This window comes from Coregonus clupeaformis, chromosome 5 (genome assembly GCF_020615455.1).
Source record: "Coregonus clupeaformis isolate EN_2021a chromosome 5, ASM2061545v1, whole genome shotgun sequence".
NCBI lineage: Eukaryota > Metazoa > Chordata > Actinopteri > Salmoniformes > Salmonidae > Coregonus > Coregonus clupeaformis.
Window position 1 is genome coordinate 30,747,896 of NC_059196.1, and position 26,996 is coordinate 30,774,891.

General features: G+C 45.6%; 1 protein-coding gene across 1 annotated transcript in view; it reads right to left on the reverse strand.

Moving 5' to 3' along the window:
• The window catches only part of dhx36 (DEAH (Asp-Glu-Ala-His) box polypeptide 36), a 49,911-nt gene extending 24,578 nt beyond the window's left edge, over positions 1–25,333 (reverse strand). The window contains exons 1-12 of the mRNA XM_041876722.2: positions 24,698–25,333; positions 24,277–24,440; positions 23,660–23,770; positions 23,375–23,561; positions 23,154–23,192; positions 18,931–19,101; positions 13,991–14,070; positions 4,975–5,049; positions 4,684–4,850; positions 4,423–4,504; positions 3,776–3,916; positions 3,343–3,448 (exon numbers count right to left, since the gene is read on the reverse strand). Of these exons, the coding sequence (XP_041732656.1) occupies positions 3,343–3,448; positions 3,776–3,916; positions 4,423–4,504; positions 4,684–4,850; positions 4,975–5,049; positions 13,991–14,070; positions 18,931–19,101; positions 23,154–23,192; positions 23,375–23,561; positions 23,660–23,770; positions 24,277–24,440; positions 24,698–24,982 (1,608 nt within the window). The 5' untranslated portion in view covers positions 24,983–25,333. The remainder of the gene's footprint in view (positions 1–3,342; positions 3,449–3,775; positions 3,917–4,422; positions 4,505–4,683; positions 4,851–4,974; positions 5,050–13,990; positions 14,071–18,930; positions 19,102–23,153; positions 23,193–23,374; positions 23,562–23,659; positions 23,771–24,276; positions 24,441–24,697) is intronic.
• Positions 25,334–26,996: the final 1,663 nt, after the last annotated feature.

The following is a 26,996-nucleotide window of genomic DNA, read 5'->3' on the forward strand; positions in this document are numbered from 1 at the left end:
AAAGAAATTATGAGACGGTGTCATTGTAGAAGTTGTTTTTTTGTGTGTTTTTTTTAAACTCCCACAACAGTAGAAATCCACTTTTTCGAACTGAAATACGATGGACAGAGCTTACCCATGATGTTGCGCAACGATGTAATTCAATAAGTCATCGTTTTAGTCAAAGTATGTTATTATACAGTGGGGAAAAAAAGTATTTAGTCAGCCACCAATTGTGCAAGTTCTCCCACTTAAAAAGATGAGAGAGGCCTGTAATTTTCATCATAGGTACACGTCAACTATGACAGAAAAAATGAGAAAAAAAATCCAGAAAATCACATTGTAGGATTTTTTATGAATTTATTTGCAAATTATGGTGGAAAATAAGTATTTGGTCAATAACAAAAGTTTCTCAATACTTTGTTATATACCCTTTGTTGGCAATGACACAGGTCAAACGTTTTCTGTAAGTCTTCACAAGGTTTTCACACACTGTTGCTGGTATTTTGGCCCATTCCTCCATGCAGATCTCCTCTAGAGCAGTGATGTTTTGGGGCTGTCGCTGGGCAACACGGACTTTCAACTCCCCTCCAAAGATTTTCTATGGGGTTGAGATCTGGAGACTGGCTAGGCCACTCCAGGACCTTGAAATGCTTCTTACGAAGCCACTCCTTCGTTGCCCGGGCGGTGTGTTTGGGATCATTGTCATGCTGAAAGACCCAGCCATGTTTCATCTTCAATGCCATTGCTGATGGAAGGAGGTTTTCACTCAAAATCTCACGATACATGGCCCCATTCATTCTTTACTTTACACGGATCAGTCGTCCTGGTCCCTTTGCAGAAAAACAGCCCCAAAGCATGATGTTTCCACCCCCATGCTTCACAGTAGGTATGGTGTTCTTTGGATGCAACTCAGCATTCTTTGTCCTCCAAACACGACGAGTTGAGTTTTTACCAAAAAGTTATATTTTGGTTTCATCTGACCATATGACATTCTCCCAATCCTCTTCTGGATCATCCAAATGCACTCTAGCAAACTTCAGACGGGCCTGGACATGTACTGGCTTAAGCAGGGTGACACGTCTGGCACTGCAGGATTTGAGTCCCTGGCGGCGTAGTGTGTTACTGATGGTAGGATTTGTTACTTTTGTCCCAGCTCTCTGCAGGTCATTTACTAGGTCCCCCCGTGTGGTTCTGGTATTTTTGCTCAGCGTTCTTGTGATCATTTTGACCCCACGGGGTGAGATCTTGCGTGGAGCTCCAGATCGAGGGAGATTATCAGTGTCTTCCATTTCCTAATAATTGCTCCCACAGTTGATTTCTTCAAACCAAGCTGCTTACCTATTGCAGATTCAGTCTTCCCAGCCTGGTGCAGGTCTACAATTTTGTTTCTGGTGGTCTTTGACATCTCTTTGGTCTTGGCCATAGTGGAGTTTGGAGTGTGACTGTTTGAGGTTGTGGACAGGTGTCTTTTATACTGATAACAAGTTCAAACAGGTGCCATTAATACAGGTAACGAGTGGAGGACAGAGGAGCCTCTTAAAGAAGAAGTTACAGGTCTGTGAGAGCCAGAAATCTTGCTTGTTTGTAGGTGACCAAATACGTATTTTCCACCATAATTTGCAAATAAATTCATTAAAAATCCTACAATGTGATTTTCTGGAGAAAAAAATTCTCAATTTGTCTGTCATAGTTGACGTGTACCTATGATGAAAATTACAGACCTCTCTCATCTTTTTAAGTGGGAGAACTTGCACAATTGGTGGCTGACTAAATACTTTTTTTCCCCACTGTATATATTTGGTCTTGAAGTGCCAAATCCGAATGTGTGACTTCGGATATTTCCGTGTGTCTTACGTGACTTTTCCTATGAGATGACGTGCACATTTTTACCACCCACCAGCATGGCAATGTTTATTAACCAGAAACACCTGCTGCAAAGTTCTTCCTATTTGCGAGTTGTCTGAGAGCCAATCAGCTTTTCTCTGTAGCCTAGATTTGGGTTAGGCTAAGGTTAGCAGTGTGGTCAAGGTTAGGATTAAGGTGAGAGTTAGGTTTAAAATCTGATGTTAATAACAGACAATTTAGGAATAGACAGGCTTTATGTCTTTGTGGCTTTGTTAAGTAGTGATTACCCTACACTTGGCCGCCTTGCCATGGAGCAAATTAAAAGAGGGGTTGCAAACTAATGTTTTTGCACCTCCCCTTTTTAACCAGCAAATTATCATAATCCATTGGATAATTTGTCAAATGTAACTTATTTCTTTGCTGGTCTGCAAAAAAAAAAAAGAAGATATATGGCCATTTTATAAATGGTAAAATGGCATTTTAGAATCTCTCGCTCATTAACCAATCACCACAGTCAGAACCCTGACAGCCGGCCCCTAGACCCACACTAAGAACCCTGTCATGTCCAATCTACTGCTTTCCTCTCAGTTCTCTGACAACGTCACAGCCAATCAGCCAGCTGCCTCCCTTCTGAGTCCTGGTAGCTGACAGAGACAGGGTTGCTGAATTTCAAAATGGACCCCTAGGCCCAAACCTGTATAGAGAAACTCTCCTCTTCGTGTTTCAACCACATAGCCCTTCTTCAAGTCTCCATGTTATCCACCCAACTGAGCTACCCGAAGGTCCCGTGTAGCTAGCTCAGTTGGTAGAGCATGGCGCTTGCAACGCCAGGGTTGTGGGTTCGATTCCCACGGGGGGCCAGTATGAAAATGTATGCACTCACTAACTGTAAGTCGTTCTGGATAAGAGCGTCTGCTAAATGACTAAAATGTAAAATCAACCAATGCTACTGGATAATGGTCCTACATGGGGAAAATACTGTTTTTCGTCAAGTGAATATATGTTCTATTATTGTAAATTGACAAATGGGACAAATATATGGATTGATTATTGATTGAACTTATGTTTTATGTTGTATTTCACTCTATCAACACCAAAATAGCAGTTTGGTGGGACTCTACACTAGAGCCCGACCGATATATCGGTTCACCAATATTATTGGCCGATATTGGCCTTTTACCGCTATATCGGTCGATGATTACACTGATAACTAATATTCAATAAATAGGATAAACAGGGAATCTCATGCTGATCTGAACACTTCCTGCCATTCTCATGATGTCACTATTATCACTATGTATGAAATCAACATTTGAAGCAGTTTTGGACAATTGCTCTTTTGGATGGAAATATATGAGAATTCAGTGTGGGAAAATTACTATTTTAATTTCCCCGGTGTAAAACAGTATACCGGCAGATATATCAGCATGTTTTGTACCCCCAAAAATCAGAATCGGACCCAAAAAACCATATCGGTCAGGCTCTACTCCACACCAAGATAAAGTTCACACTCACTTCCTGGCTCAGCACGATGTGTCTGATCAGCTGCACAATGAGCTCCAGGTCAATCTTATCATCTTCGTCCATCATCTCCAACACATCTATGGTGCTGTCAGAGTACCTGCCAATCACAATGAGACACACGCAGAGTCACCAATCACAGACAGGAACAGACACAAACAGGACGAGATACAGACTAATCAATCAAAGAATGAAGACAGTAATGCTATCAGCAATGATGCAGAACCAAAGACAACAGTAATTTATTAAATTAGTGATTTCATTTGTTAGACAGCTTTGATAATCCTCTCCGCAACCACTGTCCTATCAGAGTAATATAATGGATGTCCAGTAAACTAACAGCATGACATGTCAGAGAGAATCGATCTGTTTATTAAAGAAACTGGAGATTCATCATGAGATTGTCCCGTCCCCCTCAGTAACTTACTTGTCTCGGAGGGTGCGGGCGTAGCAGGGCCAGCTCTCCTTGTACTCTGCCTCTTTCTGCTCCTTCTCTGGTCGGGAGTTGTGACCCTGCATGAAACCCCTCTTCCACCTGGGCCTCCGCTCCTGCTTCTGGGGACGGTACCTGGCGCACACACACACACATATACAACCACACACACACACACACACACACACACACACAACCACACAACCACACACACACAACCACACACACACAACCACATAGTTCAGCCCAAAGTCTAAGGTCACCGGATTAGAAGGTGCTGATCTTCCCCATTCCTTTAGGCTTAAGGCTAGTGGATATATCCTAGTGTGTACAGTAGGATCTCACCTAATCATCTCCAACACATCCTCCAGTAGGATCTCACCTAATCATCTCCAACACATCCTCCAGTAGAATCTCACCTAATCATCTCCAACACATCCTCCAGTAGGATCTCACCTAATCATCTCCAACACATCCTCCAGTAGGATCTCACCTAATCATCTCCAACACATCCTCCAGTAGGATCTCACCTAATCATCTCCAACACATCCTCCAGTAGGATCTCACCTAATCATCTCCAACACATCCTCCAGTAGGATCTCACCTAATCATCTCCAACACATCCTAAAGTAGGATCTCACCTAATCATCTCCAACACATCCTCCAGTAGGAACTCTTGCACTGGGAAGGTCATCCCCGGGATGTGGATCATAGGACAGTTATCTGGAGAGACAGGAAGGGAGGGAGAGAGTGGAGGGAGAGAGAGTGGAAGGAGCAGAGTGAGGAATATACTGACTGTATTCAATGGTAATTCCCAATTTCCATTTCTGATTTTCAAACTCCATTGCACATACTGCTATGACAAAACACAAACTGAATCCCCACTGTTTGTCATTGTGTACCAAAGTATTTGGAGAACTTCTCAGCGTTGAGCGTGGCACTCATGAGGATGACCTTGAGGTCCTGTCGGACTCGGAGCAGGTCCTTAACGATGATGAGCAGAACGTCAGAGTGAAGGTTCCTCTCATGAATCTCATCTAGAACCAGGTGGCTGATGGTGGACAGCAGACTGACAGGGAGAGAGAGAGAGATTCAGAATGAAAAACAGATGGGAAAAGAAAGAGAGCATGAGCTGGGGATGGGAGAGGGGAGGAGGATGATGAAGAGGAAAGAGAGGACAGGAAGACACTCACGGGGAGGAGCGGAGCCACTGTAGAATAATACCCGTTGTACAATACAGCACCGAGCCCTGTTTCCGTGGTAACCGACTAAAAGGAGGAGGGAGAAAAAAAGAATACACAATTGAATAGAAAACACTTAATACAGGTTATTACAGCTTATATACTTACTTATTAACACAGGTTATTACAGCTTATATACTTACTTATTAACACAGGTTATTACAGCTTATATACTTACTTATTAACACAGGTTATTACAGCTTATATACTTACTTATTAACACAGGTTATTACAGCTTATATACTTACTTATTAATACAGGTTATTACAGCTTATATACTTACTTATTAATACAGGTTATATACTTACTTATTAATACAGGTTAATTCAGCTTATATACTTACTTATTAATACCGGTTATATACTTACTTATTAATACAGGTTAATTCAGCTTATATACTTACTTATTAATACAGTTTAATTCAGCTTATATACTTACTTATTAATACAGGTTATTACAGCTGATATACATATTAATACAGCTTATATACTTATTAATATAAGCTATTACAGCTTATATACTTATTAATACAGGTTATTACCGCGTATATATTTATTAATGCAGGTTATTACAGTTTATATACTTACTTTCTCTAATATACTATAAGCCATTTAAATCAGGGCCCAGAAAAAGCGAGGGAGAATGAGGATGTTGGAGTGCTGATAGCCCTGGGCAAGGTCAGACATTAACAATGGCCAGCTGGCCTGGGCCAGTATAAACACCTGTTGGGCCAGTGGATCTCGTCAGTCACTTGTCCGACCGGCCAAGTAACATTCCAGTGCATTTCTGCGTTCCAGTTCAACGTTTACCTGCTGTGTCGCAGTCTACCATTGACGACAACAAGCGAAAAAGTCACAACTTCTCGAGTGGTACATAACTTGATGCCTTCACATAGCACATGTGAGCTGTCCAGAGCAAAATGAAGCACCCATCACTCTACTCTCTGAGCTTATTTATTTTAGGGGACGTTATTTACAAAAGTAAACCTTCAATAGAGAACATACTAGCAATATGCTGGCTACTGTTGATAGTCTGCTAAAAGACACCTAGCATTAGTCTTGGCTAGCCTACTGAGAATTAAAAACAGGTTCAGCCCCGACCGTGATGTGGCAGAGTTACTCCACCTCAAGAATTCCATTTGGCGAAAGGCACACGCAAACACCCGGGTGACTGGCTCACGTTCAGGCAAATGAGAAATAAGTGCACTCAGGCTATCCGGAAGGCCAAAGTTAGTTACTTTAAGGAGCAGTTCTCTCTCTGTGGGTCTAACCCCAAGAAGTTCTGGAAAACGGTTAAAGACCTGGAGAATAAACCCTCCTCCTCACAGCTGCCCATGTCCCTTAATGTTGATGATGTGGTTGTTACTGACAAGGAGCACATGGCTGAGCTCTTTAATCACCACTTCATTAAGTCAGGATTCCTATTTGACTCAGCCATCCCTCAATGCCCATCCAACATTTCCTCATCTCCCAGTCCTTCTAATGTGACTAGCCCCGATGCTCCTCCCTCTTTTCCCCCTGCCCCGCTACAAAGTTTCTCCCTGCCGGCGGTCACAGAGTCCGAGATGCTAAAGGAGCTCCTTAAACTTGACCCCAAAAAACCATCAGGGTCAGATGGTTTAGACCCTTTCTTCTTTAAGGTTGCAGCCCATATCATCACCAAGCCTATCTCTGACCTTTTTAACCCGTCTCTCCTCTCTGGGGATGTTCCCATTGCTTGGAAGGCAGCCACGGTGCATCCTTTATTTAAAGGGGGAGATCAAGCTGATCCTAACTGTTATAGGACAATTTCTATTTTGCCCTGTTTATCAAAAGTGTTGGAAAAACCTGTCAATAATCAACTGACTGGCTTTCTTGATGTCTATAGTATTCTCTCTGGTACGCAATCTGGTTTTCGCTCAGGTTATGGATGTGTCACTGCAACCTTAAAGGTCCTAAATAATGTCACCATTGCCCTTGATTCTACGCAATGTTGTGCTGCTATTTCTATTGACTTGGCCAAAGTTTTTGATACGGTAGAACATTCCATTCTTGTGGGCCGGCTAAGGAGTATTGGTGTCTCTGAGGGATCATTGGCCTGGTTTGCTAACTACCTCTCTCAAAGACTGCAGTGTATAAAGTCAGAACATCTGCTGTCTCAGCCACTGCCTGTCACCCAGGGAGTACCCCAAGGCTCGATCCTAGGCCCCACGCTCTTCTCAATTTACATCAACAATATAGCTCAGGCAGTAGGAAGCTCGCTCTCCATTTATATGCAGATTAAACAGTTTAATACTCAGCTGGCCCCTCACCGGATTTTGTGTTAAACGCTCTACAACAAAGCTTTCTTAGTGTTCAACAAGCTTTCTCTGCCCTTAACCTTGTTCTGAACACCTCCAAAACAAAGGTCATGTGGTTTGGTAAGAAGAATGCCCCTCTCCCCACCGGTGTGATTACTACCTCTGAGGGTTTAGAGCTTGAGGTAGTCACCTCATATAAGTACTTGGGAGTACGGCTAGACGGTACACTGTCCTTCTCTCTGCACATATCAAAGCTGCAGGCTAAGGTTAAATCTAGACTTGGTTTCCTCTATCGTAATCGCTCCTCTTTCACCCCAGCTGCCAAACTAACCCTGATTCAGATGACCATCCTACCCATGCTAGATTACGGAGACATAATTTATAGATCGGCAGGTAAGGGTGCTCTCGAGCGGCTAGATGTTCTTTACCATTCGGCCATCAGATTTACCACCAACGCTCCTTATAGGACACATCACTGCACTCTATACTCCTCTGTAAACTGGTCATCTCTGTATACCCGTCGCAAGACCCACTGGTTGATGCTTATTTATAAAACCCTCTTAGGCCTCACTCCCCCCCTATCTGAGATACCTACTGCAGCCCTCATCCTCCACATACAACACCCGTTCTGCCAGTCACATTCTGTTGAAGGTTGTGCTGCTGCCACCATGTTGTGCTGCTGCCATGTTGTGTTGCTACAATGTTGTTTTCATGTTGTGTTGCTACCTTGCTGTGTTGTCATGTGTTGCTGCCATGCTATGTTGTTGTCTTAGGTCTCTCTTTATGTAGTGTTGTGATGTGTGTTTGGTCCTATATTTATATATTTATAGATTTTTTATTCCCAGCCCCCGTCCCCGCAGGAGTTATTTTGCCTTTTGGTAGGCCGTCATTGTAAATAAGAATTTGTTGTAGTTAAATAAAGGTTAAATAAAAAATATAAATACTGTAGCCAGGTCCATATCGCTTTTGGAACTTATGTCTTAAAGGGGTAGCGTCCTATTTTGAGATGTAAAAACCAAAAAAATATATAAAATTGTCATAGGCCTACTTTAGAAACAAAAATGAATACAATGCAATTCTAAAGAATACAGTAATGACTTGCATTGCTAAATTACATTACACAGCTTTTAAAAAAAAGGTCCAATGTAGCTGTTTTTTTATCCCAATATCAAATGATTTCTGGGTAGCAATGAAGTAAGTACTTTACTGTAACTGTTTTCAATTAAAATAGTCAAAAAGAAACCAAAATATCTAAGCTAAATGGACTTTCTGTCTAGGGGTGGTCTGAGAGGGGCCTAATGGAGGATCCTAATAGGAGGGATGTGTAACCTGAAAACTAGCTGTAATTAGCTGAGAGGAGGGCAAACTCTCTTTGTTATTGGTCTACTAACCAAAAACCCCACCCAGCCAAACAAGCTGTAATTTCAGCTCTTACACTAAAATTGCATTATCATAATTTTCTACATTTCACAGTATCATTCAAACCTCAGTGTGGAAACATATATAAAACACAAGAAAATCACTTTAATTCATATCATAATATCCTAATTGTAGCCTATTAATAGCTGAATATAGAAGCATGCCAACCTATAGGCCCTGCATGACCCCCAAAGCATTTAAAAACTACACCAAGTCCGGTAGAAATTCTGTTCGGGACACTAGATTTTTGGCCAACTGGTCCGACTGTAAACTTTGGACCCTGGGCCTAGGCTACAAAAGAAAATTAGCAGGTGTATTCAGTCAAATATGTCCCCATGCTCTTGTTTACATAGAAATTAAGTGATTACATTGTTGAGTGGGAGAATTATACACTTTTTAGAAATATATTTAATAGATATCTTCCTACACCAACACATTTCAGAGAGTGGAGTAAGCTTGTGGCTGCTACACACACGCACATGCACACACACACACAGTGTGTGACAGGAATACTATCTTCTTCTAAGGCTGATTTGTAGTCCCAGTATGACCTCTCTCTGAGCCCCATGGACACACGATTACCCCAGTCTGTCATCTCTCCTCCATTGCAACCTCCTTTTGTTTTTCCTCCTCTCTCCCTGTCCATCTATTCTGTCCATCTATTCTGTCCATCTATTCTGTCCTATTTCCTCTGTCCATCTATTCTGTCCATCTATTCTGTCCTATTTCCTCTGTCCATCTATTCTGTCCATCTATTCTGTCCTATTTCCTCTGTCCATCTATTCTGTCCATCTATTCTGTCCTATTTCCTCTGTCCATCTATTCTGTCCTATTTCCTCTGTCCATCTATTCTGTCCTATTTCCTCTGTCCATCTATTCTGTCCTATTTCCTCTATCCATCTATTCTGTCCTATTTCCTCTGTCCATCTATTCTGTCCTATTTCCTCTGTCCATCTATTCTGTCCTTCTATTCTGTCCTATTTCCTCTGTCCATCTATTCTGTCCTTCTATTTTTTCCTATTTCCTCTGTCCATCTATTCTGTCCTATTTCCTCTGTCCATCTATTCTGTCCTTCTATTCTGTCCTATTTCCTCTGTCCATCTATTCTGTCCTATTTCCTCTGTCCATCTATTCTGTCCTTCTATTCTGTCCTATTTCCTCTGTCCTTCTATTCTGTCCTATTTCCTCTGTCCATCTATTCTGTCCTATTTCCTCTGTCCATCTATTCTGTCCTATTTCCTCTATCCATCTATTCTGTCCTTCTATTCTGTCCTATTTCCTCTGTCTATCTATTCTGTCGTATTTCCTCTGTCCATATATTGTCCTATTTCCTCTGTCCATCTATTCTGTCCTATTTCCTCTGTCCATCTATTCTGTCCTTCTATTCTGTCCTATTTCCTCTGTCCATCTATTCGGTCCTTCTATTCTGTCCTATTTCCTCTGTCTATCTATTCTGTCCTATTTTCTCTGTCCATCTATTCTGTCCTATTTCCTCTGTCCATCTATTCTGTCCTTCTATTCTGTCCTATTTCCTCTGTCCATCTATTCTGTCCTATTTCCTCTGTACATCTATTCTGTCCTATTTCTTCTGTCCATCTATTCTGTCCATCTATTCGGTCCTATTTCCTCTGTCCATCTATTCTGTCTATTCTGTCCTATTTCCTCTGTCCTATTTCCTCTGTCCTATTTCCTCTGTCCTATTTCCTCTGTCCATATATTGTCCTATTTCCTCTGTCCATCTATTCTGTCCTATTTCCTCTGTCCATCTATTCTGTCCTATTTCCTCTGTCCATCTATTCTGTCCTTCTATTCTGTCCTATTTCCTCTGTCCATCTATTCTGTCCTATTTCCTCTATCCATCTATTCTGTCCTTCTATTCTGTCCTATTTCCTCTGTCCATCTATTCTGTCCTATTTCCTCTGTCCATCTATTCTGTCCTATTTCCTCTGTCCATCTATTCTGTCCTTCTATTCTGTCCTATTTCCTCTGTCCATATATTCCCTCCATCTATTCTGCACAAGCCACGTCTATGGCCACAAGCACTGTTCATGACACAAACTGTTCACACCCCTCTTGTTGGTGAATAGAATTTAGCAGGTTTAAAACGTATTTTCTTGCAATTCTACACATTTTGTCTAATGTCTATTTTAGCCCCTTTTCTCCCCAGTTCTGTGTTATCCAGTTGCGATCCAATTACGATCTTGTCTCATCGCTGAAACTCCCCAACGGGCTCGGGAAAGGCGAAGGTCGAGTCATGTGTCCACACACACACACACACACACACACACACAATGTGTGAGCACACACACAGCGTGCGCACACACACAACGCACGAGCAGACACACTCACACACACACAACTGGCTGCTTGTACATTCTTCTTCTTTATTTCCAATAGCCATACCCTCAACTCATCCTGACTGGTGATCCCAGAGCTTGAGAAATCAATAACCCAGATGATCACTGATAGGACCGTGGCTTAGGAGGACTATAGGGGGTTTATAGATGTCCTTTCAAAGCCCACCATCTGTGGAAACATCCGGACAGCAGCTCAACCACTCAGAAATCTAACCTAACAGGAGAGGTCATCACAACACACTTCCTATGCAAAACAGCATACACCTTTAATTCCTTTAGTAAGGAGAAGAATAGGAGGATGAGAGAAACGGGTCTATTCCGTCTCCTCTGAACCCCCTCACCAAAAGGAGACCATTATCTGAGTGACTCTATGGTCCAGTAACCTAGCCCAGGAGTGAAACACACACACACTTGCTCGCTTCCTCACAAACAAGACGTACAAATTCAATTTTGGCAAACCCCACAATCTCACTCTTGTTCCTTCTCTCTCTCTCTCTCTCACACACACACACACACACACACACACACACACACACACACACACACACACACACACACACACACACACACACACACACACACACACACACACACACACACACACACACACACACACACACACACACACACACACACACACACACACACACACACACACACACACAGACAAGTGTCAGGTAGCCTAGCGGTTAAGAGCGTTGGGCCAGTAACTGAAAGGCCACTGGTTCGAATCCCCGAAGCCTACTATAATCTGTCGATGTGCCCTTGAGCAAGGCACTTAACCCTAATTGCTCCTGTAAGTCGCTCTGGATAAGAGCTTCTGCTAAATGACTAGAATGTTAATGTTAAAATGTAACAAACTGTTTCTTTGGATAAGTCTGCTTGGAGGCTAAGCAGAGCCCACGAACCAACACAGTGTACCCCATACCCATGTCTGTCTGTCCATACCCCTGTCTGTCTGTCTGTACTCCCCCACACACACTACCAATGCTTCTAGTCCTTCAGCCCAAACACATTACCGCCTCCAACACACACACACACCCTTGATGGGATTAGTTGCATTTTCTCCGCCCGCCCCTAACATCAGAGTTGTACAGAAACACAGAACAGACACTGCTATGTGAGCCGGAGCCAGGAACGTAAGCTCAGTGTGTCTGTGTGGTGCAGAACACATCTCCACTGAGAGCGTCTAAACATCCAGACAAGATGCTGTCTGCAGCCTCAGTGATCCCTCGGTCACCCAGCTTGTACGGCCTCCACACACTTTCTAGTTAGTCACAAAGCATTGGGGCGTATAAACCCCTGTATTATATGAGCAGCTGTGCTTTCTCTATACCCGTAACCCTTTACACTCACACCCGTATACGGGTTGAAAATGGCAGATTTGGGACCTAATAAGTGTATGAATTGGAACGTTAGTGGCTGTACAGTAAGATGCTATACATGACGTCAGAACTGTTCTTCACAGTCCTGTATGGGTTTTGACGGACGGACAACATTCTGACCTTGAGCACCGCACAAGACAAGAAGTTGCCCCATCGCTTGGGAAACTTTGGCAAAAAAGATATAATTGTTTGAGTGAGGGAAATGCTGTAAATTAAGACGACCGTGTATTTTGAAAGATGAGACGTTGAGGATTATAATAAATATCGCTTTGATGTCATACAAGCAAGCCAAACACCTGTGAGTCCAAATGTGCACTTCACATTTCCATAACATAAAACGCATGTCATGAGTTGTCATGCAGTGTCAACGTATATGATCTCTATGTTTGATGTACAGTTACAAGATGGCATGGCCTCATACCCTGGGTTGTTCTGAACAGAGTGAGCCTGGGTTTGTCTAAACAGAGCCTGTGTTTGTCTAAACAGAGCCTGTGTTTGTCTGAACAGAGCCTGTGTTTGTCTGAACAGAGCCTGTGTTTGTCTGAACAGAGCCTGTGTTTGTCTGAACAGAGCCTGTGTTTGTCTGAACAGAGCCTGTGTTTGTCTGAACAGAGCCTGTGTTTGTCTGAACAGAGCCTGTGTTTGTCTGAACAGAGTGAGCCTGTGTTTGTCTGAACAGAGGGAGCCTGTGTTTGTCTGAACAGAGGGAGCCTGTGTTTGTCTGAACAGAGCCTGTGTTTGTCTGTGTGAAGAAAATATGCTGTGTCCTGAATGAAATCAGGACTCCTTTTTATGGACACCAAAATTACAAATCAGTTTCTCTGAATTGCCTTGTGAATGCCTAACGCTGTAAGATCATATATTATAACTTAGCTAGTCATGTTGGCAATAGAACAAAAGCTTTCAAATGATTCCCACCTGACCCAGATCGCGATTTATAAAATGGGCCGTTTTGGGATTGCGTAAACAACAACAGTAACTGTGTGATGGCGGGGATGCAGGGCTGTGTTCCAAACAAAACAACGACAAGTGTCCTTTCTCTAGGTCCTCAACGACACAGCTAGGAGAGATAAAAACAGCACCTTATAGTAGAAGACTTCTTTGAGTCATAAAAGTGCTTAGGAACTGTGCACACTTTGGAGAGGTGTGGGGCCACTTGGAGACACCAGTTAGACCTCTCACTCAAACCCTTGTATTCTGTTGCACCTACCTCACATTTTCCAGGAATATTACTATCATGTTACTGAATGTATGCAGAGTATTTTCAGATTTCGTTATCAACAAATGCGGCCAAAAGTACAGTAAATGTAAAATGCACATAAAATCAACAGTGTAATATTTGGATTCAGTTTTGTGTCAGGTGAAGGTTGTGTCTTCAACATCGGCCTAACAATTTTCTCATAATCTCCAAACTGTTTCAATTACTACCACGCTTTTCATATTTTCTTCTGTAAGAATCATTTCAATGTAGTCCTATCCATATGGGCCAAAGGGTTAAAGAGAGGTTCCACTCCAAATAGAAAACTCACCTTTGCAGGCGGATCTGATAACCACAGGAGTTCCCGTCCCCCACACTCTCGGCCCTCTCCGCAGCCACCCGCTCTGCTACCTAAAACACACACACACATTGACAGGAGAGAGTACACACCTGGGAAAAGCACACATCAGAAGGAACAACACACATACTGAAAAAGGTAAAACACACGCACACACCTGGAACAGGAGCAATACGCACACACACACACACACACACCTGGAACAGGAGCAATACGCACGCACACACGCACACACACACCTGGAACAGGAGCAATACGCACACACACACACACACCTGGAACAGGAGCAATACGCGCACACACACACACACACCTGGAACAGGAGCAATACGCACGCACACACACACACACACACACCTGGAACAGGAGCAATACGCACACACACACACACACACACCTGGAACAGGAGCAATACGCACACACACACACACACACACCTGGAACAGGAGCAATACGCACGCACGCACACACACCTGGAACAGGAGCAATACGCACGCACACACACACCTGGAACAGGAGCAATACGCACACACACACACACACACACACCTGGAACAGGAGCAATACGCACACACACACACACACACCTGGAACAGGAGCAATACGCACACACACACACACCTGGAACAGGAGCAATACGCACGCCACACACACACACACACACCTGGAACAGGAGCAATACGCACACACACACACACACACCTGGAACAGGAGCAATACGCACGCACACACACACACACACCTGGAACAGGAGCAATACGCACGCACACACACACACACACCTGGAACAGGAGCAATACGCACGCACACACACCTGGAACAGGAGCAATACGCACGCACACACACACACACCTGGAACAGGAGCAATACGCACGCACACACACACACACCTGGAACAGGAGCAATACGCACGCACACACACACACACACCTGGAAAAGGAGCAATACGCACGCACACACACACACACACACACCTGGAACAGGAGCAATACGCACGCACACACACACACACACACACCTGGAACAGGAGCAATACGCACGCACACACACACACACACCTGGAACAGGAGCAATACGCACGCACACACACACACACACACACCTGGAACAGGAGCAATACGCACGCACACACACACACCTGGAGCAGGAGCAATACGCACACACACACACCTGGAACAGGAGCAATACGCACGCACACACACACACACACACCTGGAACAGGAGCAATACGCACGCACACACACACACACACACACACACCTGGAACAGGAGAAATACGCATGCACACACACACACACCTGGAACAGGAGCAATACGCACACACACACACCTGGAACAGGAGCAATAAACACGCACACACACACACACACACCTGGAACAGGAGCAATACGCACACACACACACACACACACACACACACCTGGAACAGGAGCAATACGCACGCACACACACACACCTGGAACAGGAGCAATACGCACGCACACACACACACACACCTGGAACAGGAGCAATACGCACGCACACACACACACACACACCTGGAACAGGAGCAATACGCACGCACACACACACACACCTGGAACAGGAGCAATACGCACACACACACACACCTGGAACAGGAGCAATACGCACGCACACACACACCTGGAACAGGAGCAATACGCACGCACACACACACACACACATACCTGGAACAGGAGCAATACGCACACACACACACACACACACAAACACACACACCTGGAACAGGAGCAATACGCACGCACACACACCTGGAACAGGAGCAATACGCACGCACACACACACACACACACACCTGGAACAGGAGCAATACGCGACACACACACACACACACACACACACACACACCTGGAACAGGAGCAATACGCATGCACACACACACACACCTGGAACAGGAGCAATACGCACACACACACACACCTGGAACAGGAGCAATACGCATGCACACACACACACACCTGGAACAGGAGCAATACGCACGCACACACACACACACACACACCTGGAACAGGAGCAATACGCACGCACACACACACACACACCTGGAACAGGAACAGGAGCAATACGCACGCACGCACACACCTGGAACAGGAGCAATACGCACGCACACACACACACACACCTGGAACAGGAGCAATACGCACGCACACACACACACACACACATGGAACAGGAGCAATACGCACACACACACACACACACACACACACACACACACACCTGGAACAGGAGCAATACGCATGCACACACACACACACCTGGAACAGGAGCAATACGCACGCACACACACACACACCTGGAACAGGAGCAATACGCACGCACACACACACCTGGAACAGGAGCAATACGCACGCACACACACACACACACACCTGGAACAGGAGCAATACGCACGCACACACACACACACACACCTGGAACAGGAGCAATACGCACGCACACACACACACACCTGGAACAGGAGCAATACGCACGACACACACACACACCTGGAACAGGAGCAATAGCACGCACACACACACACACACCTGGAACAGGAGCAATACGCACACACACACACACACACACACACACACACACACCTGGAACAGGAGCAATAAGCACGCACACACACACACACACACCTGGAACAGGAGCAATAAGCACGCACACACACACACACACACCTGGAACAGGAGCAATAAGCACGCACACACACACACACACCTGGAACAGGAGCAATAAGCACGCACACACACACACACACACACCTGGAACAGGAGCAATAAGCACGCACACACACACACACACACCTGGAACAGGAGCAATACGCACGCACGCACACACACACACACACACCTGGAACAGGAGCAATACACACACACACACACACACACACCTGGAACAGGAGCAATACGCACGCACACACACACACACACACCTGGAACAGGAGCAATACGCACGCACACACACACACACCTGGAACAGGAGCAATACGCACGCACACACACACACACCTGGAACAGGAGCAATACGCACGCACACACACACACACACCTGGAACAGGAGCAATACGCACACACACACACACACACACACACACACACACACACACCTGGAACAGGAGCAATAAGCACGCACACACACACACACACACCTGGAACAGGAGCAATAAGCACGACACACACACACACACACACCTGGAACAGGAGCAATAAGCACGCACACACACACACACACACCTGGAACAGGAGCAATAAGCACGCACACACACACACACACACCTGGAACAGGAGCAATACGCACGCACACACACACACACACACACACACCTGGAACAGGAGCAATACGCACACACACACACACCTGGAACAGGAGCAATACGCACGCACACACACACACACCTGGAACAGGAGCAATACGCACGCACACACACACACCTGGAACAGGAACAGGAGCAATACGCACGCACGCACACACCTGGAACAGGAGCAATACGCACGCACACACACACACACACCTGGAACAGGAGCAATACGCACGCACACACACACACACACACATGGAACAGGAGCAATACGCACACACACACACACACACACACACACACACACACACCTGGAACAGGAGCAATACGCATGCACACACACACACACCTGGAACAGGAGCAATACGCACGCACACACACACACACCTGGAACAGGAGCAATACGCACGCACACACACACCTGGAACAGGAGCAATACGCACGCACACACACACACACACACCTGGAACAGGAGCAATACGCACGCACACACACACACACACACCTGGAACAGGAGCAATACGCACGCACACACACACACACCTGGAACAGGAGCAATACGCACGCACACACACACACCTGGAACAGGAGCAATACGCACGCACACACACACACACACCTGGAACAGGAGCAATACGCACACACACACACACACACACACACACACACACCTGGAACAGGAGCAATAAGCACGACACACACACACACACACACCTGGAACAGGAGCAATAAGCACGCACACACACACACACACACCTGGAACAGGAGCAATAAGCACGCACACACACACACACACCTGGAACAGGAGCAATAAGCACGCACACACACACACACACACACCTGGAACAGGAGCAATAAGCACGCACACACACACACACACACCTGGAACAGGAGCAATACGCACGCACGCACACACACACACACACACCTGGAACAGGAGCAATACGCACACACACACACACACACACCTGGAACAGGAGCAATACGCACGCACACACACACACACACACCTGGAACAGGAGCAATACGCACGCACACACACACACACCTGGAACAGGAGCAATACGCACGCACACACACACACACCTGGAACAGGAGCAATACGCACGCACACACACACACACACCTGGAACAGGAGCAACACGCACACACACACACACACACACACACACACACACACACCTGGAACAGGAGCAATAAGCACGCACACACACACACACACACCTGGAACAGGAGCAATAAGCACGCACACACACACACACACACACCTGGAACAGGAGCAATAAGCACGCACACACACACACACACACCTGGAACAGGAGCAATAAGCACGCACACACACACACACACACCTGGAACAGGAGCAATACGCACGCACACACACACACACACACACACACACCTGGAACAGGAGCAATACGCACACACACACACACCTGGAACAGGAGCAATACGCACGCACACACACACACACCTGGAACAGGAGCAATACGCACGCACACACACACACACACACCTGGAACAGGAGCAATACGCACGCACACACACACACACCTGGAACAGGAGCAATACGCACGCACACACACACACAGAATTCGTTACTCACGGATATGGCACTGATGCGTCGTGGTTGGGTGCAGACCACCCTGCAGACTGAACCCATGCCCCTCTCTATGTAGTCATCCAGGATAAACTGAGTCACCTGGGTGGTCTTACCACAGCCCGTCTCCCCACTGACCACCAGCACCTGGCTGGATCTGATCAACTCCACCAACTCCTGATGAACCAGAGAGAGGACAGGATAGGACAGAACAGAGGTGAGGCAAGACACTTTCTGTAGCTGTCGGATGAAACCCTCATCATCTTTAATACCTTAACCTCTTATCTTTTCAGGAAATGGAAAACAATTCAATATTTTACCATTAACAAACATTAACAAGATGCTATTTAGAATACATTTATTGGTCCTGGAGTTATGAAATGTTCAGAGTACATTGAGGGGAGTTGCTTTCAATACATCAAATAAATAAAGAGCAAACATTTCTGTTGACAAACCATTTCTGTATGGACCTCGCTTTGTGCACGGGGGCATTGTCATGCTGAAACAGGAAAGGGCCTTCCCCAAACTGTTGCCACAAAGTTGGAAGCACAGAATAGTCTAGAATGTCATTGTATGCTCTTCACTGGAACTAAGGAGCCTAGCCAGAACCATGAGGCATTGGGGCAGGTAGCATTCTCCTGGCATCCGCCAAACCCAGATTTGTCCGTCGGACTGTCAGATCGTCCTTGACTATTTGAAATGCGCCACTGGTGTAGTGGTATCATGCAAGATTCCCATTCTTGCGACCCGAGTTTGATTCCCGGGCAGCGCATGTGTTTGGGCTCCCGAGTGGCGCAGCGGTCTAAGGCACTGCATCTCATTGCTCGAGGCGTCACTACAGACCCTGGTTCGATTCCAGGCTGTATCACAATCCGGCCGTGATTGGGAGTCCCATAGGGCGGCGCACAATTGGCCCAGCGTTGTCCGGGTTTGGCCGGGGTAGGCCGTCATTGCAAATAAGAATTTGTTCTTAACTGACTTGCCTAGTTAAATAAAGGTTAAATAAAAAATTTAAAATGGCGAAGCGTGATTCATCACTCCAGAGAATGAGTTTCCACTGCTCCAGAGTCCAATGGCAGCGAACTGTACACCACTCCAGCCGACGGTAGTGAGTGTTGCAACTGAGGACAGAAGATTTTTACGCTTCAGCACTTGGCAGTCCCGTTCTGTGAGCTCGTGTGGCCTACCACTTCACTTCGCGGCTGAGCCGTTGTTGCTCCTAGATGTTTCCACAAGGATTACTTTTATACTATCCCAGGTATTCTTTAAAGAGGTAGGGTTTCAAGTGTCTCCGGAAGGTGGTGAGTGACTCCGCTGTCCTGGCGTCGTGAGGGAGCTTGTTCCACCATTGGGGTGCCAGAGCAGCGAACAGTTTTGACTGGGCTGAGCGGGAACTGTTCTTCCGCAGAGGTAGGGGGACCAGCAGGCCAGAGGTGGAAGAACGCAATGCCCTCGTTTGGGTGTAGGGACTGATCAGAGCCTGAAGGTAAGGAGGTGTCGTTCCCCTCACAGCTCCGTAGGCAAGCATTATGGTCTTGTAGCAGATGCGAGCTTCAACTGGAAGCCAGTGGAGTGTCAGCAACGGGTGTGGCTGAAATAACCGAATCCACTCATTTGAAGGCGTGTCCACACACACACACACACACACACACTCAGAGGTCAGTTTATTAGGTACACCATACCGTTCACGAAAATGGCTCGCTCCTACAGACAGTGAATCTGCTATATAAAGCAGGCAGACGGGCATCGAGGCATTCAGTTACTGTTTGATTGAACGTTAGAATGGGCAAAACAAGTGACCTAAGCGACTTTGAGCGTGGTATGATCATCAGTGCAAGGCACATCGGTAGCAGTGTCGCAGAAATGTCCGCCCTCCTGAGCTTTTCACACACGACAGTGTCTAGGGTTTATCGAGAATGGTGCGACAAACAAAAAACATCCAGTGGCAGTCCTGTGGGCGAAAACAGCTCGTTGATGAGAGGTCGAAGGAGAATGGCAAGAATCGTGCAAGCAAACAGGCGAGCCACAAACAGACAAACAACGGCGCAGTACAACAGTAGTGTGCAGAACGGCATCTCAGAAAGCACGACTCGTCGGACCTTGTCACGGATGGGCTATTACAGCAGACGACCACACCGGGTTCAACTCCTATCAGCTAAAAACAAGAAGAAGCGGCTCCAGTGGGCACGCAATCACCAACACTGGACAACTGAGGAGTGGAAAAACACTGCCTGGTCCAAAGAATTACGGTACCTATTGGGTCGTGCTGACAGTAGTCAGGATTTGGTGTAAGCAGCATGAGTCCATGGCCCCATGCTGCCTGGTGTCAACGGTACAGGCTGGTGGCATTGGTGTAATGGTGTGGGGAATGTTTTCCTGGCACGTTAGGTCCCTTGATACCAAATGAGCAACATTTGAATGCCACACCTTGTAGAATCCACGCACCAAAGAATTTAGGCTGTTCTGGAGGCAAAGGGGGGTCTGACCTAGTACTAGATGGGTGTACCTAATAAACTAGTCACTGACTGAGTGTGTGTGTACACACTGAACGAAAATATAAACGCAACATTCAACAATTTCAAAGATTTTACTGAGTTACAGCTCATATAAGGAAATCTGTCAATTGAAATAAATTCATTAGGCCCTAATCTATGGATTTCACATGACTGTGAATACAGATATGCATCTGTTGGTCACAGATACCTTTTTTTTTTAAAGTAGGGGCGTGGATCAGAAAACCAGTCAGTATCTGGTATGACCACCATTTGCCTCATGCAGCGTGACACATCTCCTTCGCATAGAGTTGATCAGGCTGTTGATTGTGGCCTGTGGAATGTTGTCCCCCTCCTCTTCAATGGCTGTGTGAAGTTGCTGGATATTGGCGGGAACTGGAACACGCTGTCGTACACGTCGATCCAGAGCATCCCAAACATGCTCAATGGGAGACATGTCTGGTGAGTATGCAGGCCATGGAAGAATTGGGACATTTTCAGCTTCCAGGAATTGTGTACAGATCCTTGCGACATGGGCCCGTGCATTATCATGCTGAAACATGAGGTGATGGCAGCGGACGAATAGCACGACAATTGGCCTCAGGATCTCATCACGGTATCTCTGTGCATTCAAACTGCCATCGATAAAATACAATTGTGTTCGTTGTCAGTAGCTTATGCCTGCCCATACCATAACCCCACCACCACCGTTTGGCACTCTGTTCATAACATTGACATCAGCAAACCGCTCACCCACACGATGCCATACACACTGCCTACCATCTGCCCAGTACAGTTGAAACCGGGATTCACTCATGAAAAGCACACTTCTCCAGCATGCCAGTGGCCATCAAAGGTGAGCATTTGCCCACTGAAGATGGTTACGACGCCAAACTGCAGTCAGGTCAAGACCCCTGGTGAGGACGATGAGCACGCAGATGAGCTTCCCTGAGACGGTTCTGACAGTTTGTGCAGAGATTCTCCGGTTCTTCTTCTTCTTCTGTTGTGCAAACCCAGTTTCATCAGCTGTCCGGGTGGCTGGTCTCAAGACGATCCTAAAGGTGAAGAAGCCGGATGTGGAGGTCCTGGGCTGGCGTGGTTACATGTGGTCTGCAGTTGTGAGGCTGGTTGGATGTACTGTCAAATTCTCCAAAACAACATTGGATGCGGCTTATGGTAGAGAAATGAACATTCAATTCTCTGGCAACAGCTCTGGTGGACATTCCTGCAGTCAGCATGCCAATTGCATGCTCCCTCTAAACTTGAAACATCTGTGGCATTGTGTTGTGTGACAAAACTGCACATTTTAGAGTGGCCTTTAATTGTCCCCAACACAAGGTGCACCTGTGTAATGATCATGCTATTTAATTGCTTCTTGATATGCCACACCTGTCAGGTGGATGGATTATCTTGGCAAAGGAGAAATGCTCACGAACAGGGATGTTAACAAATTTGTGCACAAACTTTGAGAGAAATAAGCTTTTTGTGCATATGGAAAATGTCTGGGATCTTTTATTTCAGCTCATGAACCATGGGACCAACACTTTACATGTTGCGTTTATATTTTTTGTTCAGTGTATATGAAAATTGGCAAAAATGTAGTTGCAAGGTTTTCATCATACAGAAACGTCCTACAAGATGAGATCCTATTCCTGTCTTGGGTGAAGACACACCCACGTGGTAAGCAGAGGCCTAGCATCCATGTTCCATCATGAGGAACAATGTCTCAGATCTTACCTCTTTCTTTCCAAATGATGGAAGCTTTTCCCTGAATTTCTGCAAAAAAATAAACAGGAAACATGAATTACTACAATACTACAATCAATAGACGTTGTGAACTAAGAACATCTCACCACCAGTTTTATTGGTGTTATGATAACGTGTATTTATTCTTGTGTTAATCAATAATAAACACAGTAATTATAATACTGCTCATTTTTTATTAAGTAAATTTTCACCAGCATGTCTAGGTATTTAGAGTCTGCCCTCTTCCTCTCTAGGTCTCTCTTTAACTGCTGGTCCAGGGCATTCTCCCTGACCACCTCCTGAAACAAGTACTCCAGATCTTTATCCTTCCCCCTCCTCTCCTTCTTCTCCTCCCTCTCTTCTTGCGGTTCAGCTTTAAGGACATCCTGTGGGAAGTAACTGAAAGGCAGGAGAAAGAGACATGATTGTGAATTGCTTTAATGAGTGAGCTTGGCAACAGGAACAACAACAACCCTCAAATCTAGAAGTTAGCCTACCGTTGTGATGTGAGTGGAGTGTTCTGTACTGGCCTCTCCTCATCCTTCTTCTTCTCTTGTTTGAATTCCATCTTCAGGACATCCTGAGAGGGCTCATCACCATCAAAGTAACTGAAACACACATCAGGTGAATTACAGTCTTGTAGTAAATCACAGGCTTACTGCTTTACGTTCCAAAGCATTGAATGTAGCCAACGATGTTGCAATACAGTGGTGTATGAGCCCTCCTAAATAAACCTAAAACTTACGAGATGTAAGGAGGAGTTTCATAGTACGCAGCTGCAGCAAGCAGGCTCATGTCCACAACACACAGAGGTCCCATGCATAGGGCCTAACGATGTCCTGGGGACTAGGGTTAGGGCTGGGGCCTGTGGACCTGAACACATGACATCCAGACGTCACTGTGTCTGTCTGTGGGCGTCACACTGCCTACTGCAGCTGGATTTTTCTGAGAGACTTTGCAGTCAACTTTAAAGGCGAGTCTAGACTAACTGATCTACAAATCACCTTGCATCATAAATAACTATTATTTATAGATCAGTCAGTCAGTCACAATTTACCCATAATACATCATGGTGTTGATGCTCACGAACACAGCCAGTAAGGCAGTGCCTTACCAGTGGCCGCCTCTGTCCGGTGCTGACGGGGCTGAACGCCAGTGGTCAGATGTGGAGGGGTGGGCCTCCCTGGCTGAGCCCGGGCATGTCGGTCCTCTCTGGACAGTGTTCAGCAGATTAGTGATATGCTGTTCCCTGGACTCATCCATCTGAACCACTGCCCGCTACACCAAGGGAGAAACCAACAGCATTAGTACAGTGTTCATCCTGATACATGCTAGATACTATAGATTTCTTCGAGATAGGTTGCTACTTCATTATCAAAAACCAGATATAACTAGTTGTCAGCCATGATAGTTAACGAGACTAAGTAATGATAGTTGCAGTAGAGCAGCTGACTACCAACGACAACAACACAAGCAAGCCACTACACACCAAACAGAATCACAGGTGCCTCTGTGACTAATGTTACACTACTAACCGATTTTCTCTCATTTTCTTTCCTCTTCAAGCCTCCCCATTTGGCGTACCACAGTCCGATCTCCCGGCCCTTTAGATGTGGGGGTGGACGGTTTGGTCCCCCACCTCTTCCTCCCCGTTCTCCCCGGTCCTCCCTCGACTCTGATTCGGTGTTCCGCGGGTGTCCACCGCCACTCGACCCAGCTAGGCGGTCCCACCTCTCCCGGCTCCCATCCCGTCCGAATCCTCGACCTCCTCTTCCGCCACCTCTTCGGCCTCCTCTGCCCCCATAACCTCCATAACTCATACTGCCTTCTAAAGAGCAGGAACACAGCTATGGCAAGCTAGCGGTGCAAGACACTGTTTGCAGACTTACAAATTGGGACTACCCAGCTAGCTAAACTTGCTGCTCTATTCGAAACCTTTGCTTCTTGGGATTGCTAGCTAGCTGGTTAACATTAGCCGGCCCGTGGATTTCGTAGATGTGCTAAATGAACAATTGTATATCTCGAAGCGTGTACATATTTGACATGAAATCCGCAATACCGAAGCAGTTGAATGTGAAGTAAATAAATAGTATTGCCGCTGATATCAAGTGAAAATCAGACTTTTTTTTGCTAGGATGCGAGTCTTGTATACATATCCGGTCGCATACAGTTTACACATTGATGAATTAGTCGATGGATGATGACGTTTTCGCTCATGATTGGCTTGGTTCACCGTTGCCTCTTTGCTATGAATTTTCCTTGGTGGAGAGAGAGCATGATTTTTAGAGGCTGTTGTTCTTACATTTTCTTAAAGGAAATTGCTGCATTAAATTGTTTTTATAACAGATGGCATTCATATACAATGTTATTTTCATGATGTAGCATGTAGCATGCACACCAGTGTTTCCCCTAGGCAGCAGTGGCAAAGTTAGCATGGGGCTGGTCCTTTTGCTGGGGGTGTCCGGGGTAGGCACCCCCGTGAGACCCCAAAAGACTCTGAATGCATTAAATGCTACAAATATATGTTGTAACTTGTCACTCCAGGGTTTCTTCTGGATCAAAATGGGGCTTAGGTGTTGGGAGTAGTGGGGGCATGGTAGAGGCCCTCCTCTTGGCCGCAGATATTTTATTTTTTGCTGTTTTAAAGGTAATGTCCTGCAATTCTACATCACTTTTTTGCCATGGGGCTGAGAAAATGTGTCGTTTTAAAGGTCATTTCCTGCAATTCTACACATTTTGCCATGGCCTATGCCGTGTTCTTATGCTATCTGAGTGACTCAAACATTAGAACATTTGGGGACCCCATGCCATGCCATTTATTTTATTTTAGATTCTCCCTGACTGTGTAGTTATAATTTTGGTGACTGTTAGTTCTCAAAGATGATCTTATTTCAAAATATATAGGTCCATTATCTCGCTTTATATCTGGTGTTAGACGTTTAAGTTTACACTGTTTTTTAAAATAATTTTTTGGAGTGGCGGCAACAATTTAGCAGTGGCGGCCGGCCGCTGTTAAATTAATATAAAGGAAACACTGCACACACACGCGCACGCACACACGCACGCACACACACACACACACACACACACACACACACACACACACACAGTGGAGTCTCTAACAGATTTTGCGCCAAGTGTACTGGAAGTTAATCCTTAATGAGGTGGTCTATAATTTACTGTACCTGCCTAAAACAGAGGAAGAACACAAAACGGCCTTTCTCTTTTAAAGGCCACTCACCAGTGTAAATGTCTGACAGAAGAAGGCAATTACCAGGGGACAATCTGAACACTCCACAGTGTGTGACCCGGTGACTGAGCCCTTTACGAAGAAGACGAGCTACTCTGACAACTGAAACACTACTAAATACTACAGAAAAGCACTTTTATTGCATATTCCAGGGTTTCCCAAACTCGGTCCTGGGCCCCACCCCCTGGGTGCACGTTTAGTTTTTTGCCCTAGCACTACACAGCTGACTCCAGGGGCCACCTGTGATTGTTTAAGTTCAAAATAATTACATATTAGGGTATATTAAATTAAAATAAATTACATTACTTCACTGGAATAATTGAAGCCAAATGAAAACAATAAACAGAAAGTCTAAAATAAATGATGATTTAAACAAGTACCTTGTTTTTTATGCCTGTGGTGTGCAGAACACAGTACATGATCTTATGGCTTTTTCAAAGATCAATTAGCTGCAGTTGCGTTAACGCCTCCTATTGTATACATTGATCCAGAGCTGTTTGCAGTTACTGGGGCTTCATATCCAAAGAGATTGATGTTCTTCACTAGTTCAGTCTTCCGGCGCTCCCACTAACACAGAGCTTTTA